This window comes from Vanacampus margaritifer, chromosome 1 (assembly GCF_051991255.1).
Source record: "Vanacampus margaritifer isolate UIUO_Vmar chromosome 1, RoL_Vmar_1.0, whole genome shotgun sequence".
Lineage (NCBI taxonomy): Eukaryota > Metazoa > Chordata > Actinopteri > Syngnathiformes > Syngnathidae > Vanacampus > Vanacampus margaritifer.
In genome coordinates, this window is record NC_135432.1 from 2,183,138 (window position 1) to 2,191,308 (window position 8,171).

At 41.1% G+C, this 8,171-nt stretch overlaps 1 protein-coding gene across 3 annotated transcripts; it reads left to right on the forward strand.

The window, feature by feature from the left end:
* Positions 1–670: 670 nt before the first annotated feature.
* dnpep (aspartyl aminopeptidase) lies at positions 671–7,761 on the forward strand. Of its 3 annotated transcripts, XM_077550822.1 has the most exons (15): positions 671–806; positions 1,034–1,124; positions 1,891–1,979; positions 2,042–2,155; positions 2,225–2,350; positions 3,426–3,550; positions 3,855–3,939; positions 4,045–4,152; positions 4,229–4,306; positions 4,543–4,623; positions 5,295–5,455; positions 5,534–5,573; positions 6,700–6,801; positions 7,220–7,387; positions 7,579–7,761. In XM_077550822.1, the coding sequence occupies exons 1-15, from the start codon at positions 801–803 to the stop codon at positions 7,627–7,629; spliced, it is 1,425 nt and encodes a 474-aa protein (XP_077406948.1). In that variant the 5' UTR covers positions 671–800; the 3' UTR covers positions 7,630–7,761. The 3 variants fall into 3 exon arrangements, with proteins under 3 accessions (XP_077406948.1, XP_077406930.1, XP_077406941.1); XM_077550804.1 differs by having other exon boundaries at positions 3,855–4,152; XM_077550815.1 differs by having other exon boundaries at positions 781–927; positions 3,855–4,152.
* Positions 7,762–8,171: the final 410 nt, after the last annotated feature.

Consider the following 8,171-nt stretch of genomic DNA (forward strand, 5'->3'; position numbering starts at 1 on the left):
AATTTTAAAATCTTTTTTCTAATAAAATTTTTTTCATTTATTTAAATGTAATTTTTTTGTCTTTATTTTTTTGCCCCAAAACATGTATTTTGTAAACACTGCACAACAGTATTGACCCCCCGATAATAATAATAATAATAACCGTAGTGATGATAAGAGATTCGGAAAATGGATAGATAATATGAATAATTTGTATATAGCCATCTCCCCCGAAAAATATTTTCCCCCAAAAGGTTTTTTTGGAGGAAAAAAAAAATCTATTTTGAATTTGAAAAAAAAAAAGCGGCTGATGATAAGCATCATTCTAGTGGTTTAGCCATGTTTAACATGACATACAGTACTAGAAAAAAAGAAAGGTGGAATACGAAGAGAGCTGTATTTTACTACCCCCCCCCCACACACACACACTCACACACACACATTGTGTTTGTAAAAAAATAAACAAACAAAAAAGATAATCAGCAGATGTTTCTTTTTTCAAAATGTTTTTAACAACTACTTTTTTCCCAACCAAAAATATGTCGTACAAAAGCCCCGCACCCCCCCCCCCCCCCCCACTACAGAAAAAAAGGTGTGTGTGGGTGGGGGGGGGGGGGTCGGAATTTAAATAGTACACGGTACAACTCACTTTCCATATTTGTATTGCTTTTTCTTAGCTTTGTGTAAGTACACCTCCTGAGCGCTAGATGTCGCTGTAAGCGTGCACCTCCTCTCTGCCGCATTACTCAAAAAATCTTGCTTCCGCCGTTGCCACTTACCACTACTTGACCGGTTCTCATACTGGTCTCAAAGTCCAACTAATGCAGGTGAGATCTGTTTAAAAGACTTGTTTTATTATGTCAAGTGGCAGACGGCAGTGGCGCTTTGACAGACACGGTATCCTCTAGTTGAGCTCAAACAACAAGACGTGCAAGTTTGCTAGCGAAGGTTAACAAACAATTGTTGATCCATTATCGGACATAGGCTTGGCTGTGTTTATTAATCATCCTTAATATGTAACACTAACAGTTTTGTTTTCATTTTTCTCTTACAGTCAGTAATAATGAAGAGCTCCAAGGAAGCCGTGCAGTCTGCTGCAAAAGAGTTTTTACAGTTTGTCAACAGAGGCGTGTCTCCATATCACGGTAATGATGAGCTGTCAGTCAATTGCATTTCTCTTTCGTTATTCTTTGTTGTATTGTAGTTGACCTTGAGATTCATTTTCACTTATTATGTGTCCTCTTTAACAGTGTTCCAACTGTTATTGGGCTTAGGCTTTTATTTATAATGAAAATAATAATAATTATTATTATATATCTTACAATACATACCCAGGTAAAAATGTCACTAAAGTAGTCTTTTTTGAGAAATGTTAAAAAAAACAACTTCACATTAGAGTAAAACACTATTACTTGGTTATTTATTGACCCTTTGTGGAAAATTATTTCTCACGTTTTCGTAAGCAATATCCCCAAGAAGCTTGTATGAATTGAATTTTGAAATTCTGAGGCATTCTTATGGGATTGATTATGGCATTTCAAATTGTGGCAGAATAGGTCATGTATTTATTGTTTGTTTGTTTTCCCCCTGAATTTATTTGTTCTGGAGAATTTTTGAGGCCTTTGATCTGCTCGTTCCATGTTTCTTTTTCTTTCTTTTTTTTAAATTGTGTCAGCCTACTGTTTGGGAAACACTGTTCTCTAATAACCTGAATCTTCTGTAGAAGACTGCAATCTATTGTCTTGTGTGCAGGTCAAACTACATCTTTGAGATTGAGATAAGATTACAGGGATCTTTCATTGTCCCTCACCTTTGAACTTTGGCTCCCAGCACCCATTAACACGCTCACACTCAGAAGTGACAGCATACGAAAGCTACGCAAACACAATTAAATGATTGTGTCTTCTTCAGTGGTGGAAGAATGCCGGAAGCGTCTTCTGGCGGCGGGATTCGTCGAACTGAAGGAGATGGACAAGTGGGACATCCAGCCATCCAACAAAGTAAGTTGTACTGGGCATGCAATGTTGTGACTTTGCAAATAAAAATGGTGTGTATTTTGCAGTACTTTGTGACCCGGAACTTCTCCAGTATCATAGCCTTTGCTGTGGGGGGGTGTTACTCGCCTGGAAATGGCTTCTCCATGGTTGGAGCCCACACGGACAGCCCCTGTCTCAGGGTGAGAAGTCAACACGTGTGTGTGTGATGTTTAAGGCCAACTCAAATGACACAACATGTTGTTTCTTAGGTGAAGCCGAGGTCGAAGAGGACAAAGCAAGGCTGCCTTCAGGTCGGCGTGGAGTGTTACGGCGGCGGCATCTGGAACACATGGTTTGACCGGGACCTGACCATTGCGGGCCGTGTTATGGTTAAGGTAATATTAGTAGAATCTAGGCTTTCGAAGTGTTGGGAATTTCATGGCACATTTCCAGTAAGTTTCTGGTACATTTCCATGGGAAGTTAAGATCAAGAATTTTGGAACTATTGCAACCTGGGAAAAAAAGTGATCACATTAAAGAATAAATTTTGTTATCAGGGATGTGATTTTTCCGCTAATTCGCGGAATTCCGCTTTTTTTCTCCCCCCCCCCCCCAAAAAAAAAAAAAAATTTTTTTTTTTAGTAGTTCATTGTGTATGCACATGACTCCGACAGATAACATCTTCTGCTATAACAAAGACATTTGTGGTATGCTCTAATATGAGTTACTTTTCATTTGGTCATGATACAATTATTTGTTCATGAAATTTGAACTCTTCAACATTATTTATGTGTTAACTTAGTAATCACATTAGTTAGATATGATGATATTCTCAGTGATAGTTTTTAAAAGCAAAGGCAGTCCAATGTTTTTGAATGTGACTGATTTTGAGTTGACTAAAACTGCCATTTTATATGGGATAGTTCAATATACATTGAAAATTTATGCTGTTGTTTTGTCTATTTCTTTGTCATGTGAGTGCATTGAAAGTACTTAAAAACACGGAAAACCCATGAGCTTCGCCCCCCGTGGACCTAGCCAGCGGCCCCCAGACCCCCGGCTAAATTTTCAGATAATTTCACTTTGGTCAAATCACATCCCTGTGTTATGTTGTAAGCAGACAACCATACAAAAATAGATGCTGGAGCTTGCAATGGTATTACAGTACATAACTATAATAATAATAAAAAAACACATCTGACACAAAGTGTTGTACATAAATAACAATTGAGCATAAAATAATAAATCAATCAATAAAACATTAAAACAAGGGCAGAGTCTCATGCTGAGTATGTGAATTGCACTATCTCTTTTTTTCTCAGCAGTGGTGGAACAGCTATAGCGCATTCATAACCAAATTTTGATCCACAACACAAAACCAAAAACAAATCTGATGGCTTTTACTGGGAAAAAAAGTCATATGAACTCCCATGAAAAGCCCCCCAAATGATTTGCTTCATGCACGTGCAGGGAGATGGCAGACTGCTTCACCGGCTGGTGCACGTGCCACGCCCTCTGTTGAGGATCCCTCACCTGGCCATCCACCTGCAGAGAGACATCAACGACTCCTTCGGCCCCAACAAGGAGAACCACCTGTCAGTAACTTGACCAGATGTCCATAATTGTCCAGTACTGAGCAAAAGTCTTGGCTTTGTTATTTTAATGACCCTCACGACATTCATTATGACATCATCGGTCCATCCGTTCATTTTCTGCTGCTTATCCTTAGTCACGCACTTAGCATATCTTCAATTCAGTTAACCTACACAAACATGGGAAAAACACGCAAACACGGAACCCAAATCTCATGGCTGCCTACGAGTTTTTTTTTTTCCTCACAGAAGCATATACTTATGTTAGGAAGGAGTTTTGTTGACACATTATGGTTTCTCTCTCAAGAGTGCCCATTCTGGCCACCGCCGTCCAGGAAGAGCTGGAGACGGGCAGTGCGTCATCAGGGGACGCCGTCTGCGCCGCCGGCACGGTGATGGCGACGCTGAAACATCATAACGAGCATACTTGCTCATTTCTGACATCTGCAGAAGCGAATGAGGATGTTGGCCGCAAATGTGTTTTCTGTCCTTTTCAGGCAGACAAGCATCACCCGGCACTGGTGAAAGTTTTGTGTTCGGAGCTGCAAGTCGAGCCTGAGGCCCTCCTGGACTTTGAGCTCTGTCTGGCCGACACTCAGCCGGGGGTGAGCCTGCAATTCTGACACCGCCACCTGGAAACGCGTCCGATATGATGTAAGGCTTTCTCTCTTTTCTGTGCAGGCGTTGGGAGGCGTGTACGAAGAGTTCATCTACTCTCCTCGTCTGGACAACCTCCACAGCTGCTTCTGCGCCCTGCAGGTCTGACTCGCTCACATCGGAATGTCTGCGCTATCGACCATTACATGACATTTAAAAGCATGTTTTGGGTTTCAGGATGGATAAAGTAAATCCAAGAAGGAAGAAAAATCCAAAAATCGAAACCCTTGAATGATTACTGATGTCATTTTTCTTTTTATTGTATTAATATAATTATTAGTGAGTTGTCATTATTGATGAGTTTCTGACGTGGTCCACTTGTTTCCGACTTGTGCCAGGGTCTGATTGAATCCTGCCTTGGAGACTCGCTAGCCCAAGATCCCAACATCCGCATGGTGACGTTCTTCGACAACGAAGAGGTTAGTGATGCGATGATGGATCTTCTTCTACCTTGGACTGGTCTTGGCATGGTTTTTTTTTCATGTATGTTCTTATAGTAGCCTTTAAAAAAATATATTTCAGTGTACCTGGTGTATCACTGGGATACGTTCCAGAATCACATACAGTAGGTGGCATGAAAAATTACTTCTCAAATTCTCTATAAACGTTTCCCCACTTTACTGTTTAATGTCATCAAACAAAAGTACCACAAGTTAACATAACATGGAGTTTTTAAATGGTGATTTTCTTTATTAAGGAAAAACAAAACCCCTCCTAGCTACCTGTACCTGTAAGCGGTTGGGCTATACTCAACAGCAGCACCTGAAACATTTTCTATAACTGGCAAGGAGTCTAACATCTCTGTCAAGATATTTTGGCCTCTTCTTCCTTGCAGAAATGTTTTAATTTAGCAACACTGGAGAGTATTTGACCATGAACAGTCTTTTCAAGGACATACCAAAGCAAATCAATTATTCAAATCTGGACCTTAACAAAATTTTGCCTCAGTATTTTATGCCAATACAAGACAAAGCCGATATGCAGGCACTTTTAAAACTTCAATTGCAAATCCCTTGTTTATTCCCATGGAAGGTTTCCAACTTTGAAAATGAGCGAGCAATGATGACGCAAACTAACCTGTGTTTTGTAGGTGGGCTCAGGGAGCGCTCAGGGGGCGGAGTCCAACCTAACGGAGCTCATCCTCAGCCGCCTGGCCTCCTCCTCCTCCAATCCCACCGCCTTCCAGCAGGCGGCGCCACTCTCCTTCCTGATTAGCGCTGACATGGCGCATGCTGTGCACCCAAACTACCAGTCGGTATCGCAAACGGCTCACAACCCGCAACTGTTAACGGAATAAGAAATGTTTTCATGAATAAAGTGACTTTTCAGGGAGAAACATGAGGAGAACCATCGGCCAGCTTTCCACAAGGTAAAGCGTTGCAAAATGAAAAAATATCAGCATTAAAATAGTGTAAAAGTGAATATCAAGAAATTAAGTTTTGTCATTAAGCTAAAAGTCACACACACACACACTGCAGTAGTCGTGTTGTGTATCTTTAAGGGCCGTGGCCTAGTGAATGACTCACAAGCACTCTTTTCATTTTCATTTTGTGTGTTTAACTGTCCTGTTCCAACAAATTGCTAAAGGAACTTCAGCGACTATCACTTACTTTTTTTCTTCTTTTTTCTTTTTGCTCAACAATCAGTGTAATGGAAGTAGGGATAGATCAATTATCGGTGTGGATATTTGACATTTGGACAAATATCGGCCGACTGAGTGGTGAATGCTTGCGAACGTAGCCAATTTTAGGGCTTTCATCAGGATTTGTAAGATGTCCATAAACATTTTTTACTTGTCGCAAAGACATTTCAAACATATTTTTTTCACTGTCTGCGAAGATCTTTTGAAACCTTTTTTACGAACCCTGAAAATCCCAAATGAGCTACATTCGCATGCATTTGTTGCTAAGTAATATACAGGGAGCTTTTTATTTATGGATTTATTTAAATTTCCACTTTATAAAAAATTATGATGACGCTGGGAACTCCCTATAAAATATGTGGAAATTTTGGAAAACTTAATTTACAGTAGAAAACTTTAGAGAACTATTTACTTGTTTAGTTTTTAAATCTAGTTTATTACATGCTGATGAGTCTAGAACCTCCCTGCAATTGAAACAAAGCTGTCAATTCTTTATATGTTTAAAATTAAAATTATTATTTTAATTAATATTTGATGCTAATATTTTGTCATTTACTGTAAATGAATATCAGCTTGAAATATCGGTTATCAGTCTCGGCCTTGAAAAAAATCATATTGGTCTATCACTAATTGGAAGTTCATTTGTACTGTAAACCAGAATTTGGTTCTCAAGACTAAGCAAAATATCAACCAAGCAATGACTCGTAACTGGAAAAACTCATAAGTTGGGACACTTGTAAGTCAAGACACCGCCTTTATTTGTCCCACACTGGCTAATTATGCAATGAATAATTTGCGAGGAAACTCAACTGGTTTCTGTGTTCCATATGTTTTTGTGCTTTTGATGTTTCAGGGTCCAGTGATCAAGTTCAACAGCAACCAACGCTACGCCACCACCGCCGTGACTGCCGCTGTTGTCCGAGAGGTCGCCAGCCGGGCCGGCGTTCCGCTTCAGGTACCGTCTGCGTTGCCGTAGCTAAATGGTCATTCTCAGTGCCTTGGGCTGGGTCACATGATGTTTTTGTGGTCGGCTTATCCGACTCAGTGGACTATTTTTTCCCTAGCCCTTGTGTAGCCCCCCAAAAAAAAAAATATTTTTTTAATCCAGTGCAACCTGTGGGTGAGTGGATGCATCTTTAGTTGTATAGATCGCAAGACTGCCTCGGGGCAATTTAGGCATCATTCAAGCCTTTTCCCCTGTTTTCTCAATGTCTCTACCTGGGTCAAATGGCATGGAAGGGTTTGTTTAGTCGTGGTGCTGTCACACAAAGCTTCACTTGTTGCTCCTTGGATGTGCGCGTGATGTCAAAGTAAAATTTCCTATCCGGTAAGTTTTGATGACAAATGTGAATTCCCGGCTCCTCCCCGTGCAGGATGTGATGGTCCGAAACGACAGCACGTGCGGATCCACCATCGGCCCCATCCTAGCTGCTCGGCTCGGCGTGCCCGTGGTGGACATCGGCGCTCCCCAGCTCGCCATGCACTCGATCCGAGAGATGTGCTGCACCTCCAGCATATTGCAAAGCACCACTCTCTTTAAGGTAAACCCCCGTTTTGTCAAACCACTGACAAACGCAATACTAGTTAATATTATACTTTATATATATTTTTTTTAATTGTATATAAAATGCTGTACAAAAACGGACATTTCTAGTGTGTTTTTGTTTTGTTTTTCACTAAAACCCTTCAAGATATATCTGTTGCCTGCTAATCTGTATCCGTCTATCTGCAGGCTTTCTTTGAGTTGTTTCCCCGCGTGAGAAGCACGGTGGTGGTCGATTAGAAGAACCAGGAGGATGGGAATAGCCAACATGAAGTGGAGTCGATTCAGAACATGCCTGTTGATACGAATGAGTCATCGCTTGCTGTACGCACCTGTAATTATACTTGCAATAAAGGGCAATGAAAGACTGAAGTGCTTTACTTTATTTACTTTAGAAGCTATTTCTACCTTTTAGGACAGAGATAGGCAAGTTGGATCCTAGAGAGCTGCAGCCCTGCATGTTTTCGGTGTCTCTTGCCTGCAACCCATGTGTTTCAAATCATCAACTCATCATTGCGTTCTGCAGGAGCCTCTCAGCTGTGTTCGAGGAGGGAGACATCAAAAACATGCAGGAGTCTCTAGGACCAAACTTGCCTATTCCTGCTTTAGGACATCACATCCATCCATCCATCCATTATCTTGACCGCTTTTCCTCACAAGGGTCGCGGGGGTGCTGGAGCCTATCCCAGCTGGCTTCGGGCAGTAGGCGGGGTACACCCTGAACTGGTTGCCAGCCAATCGCAGGGCACACACAGAGACGAACAACCATACTCACAATCACA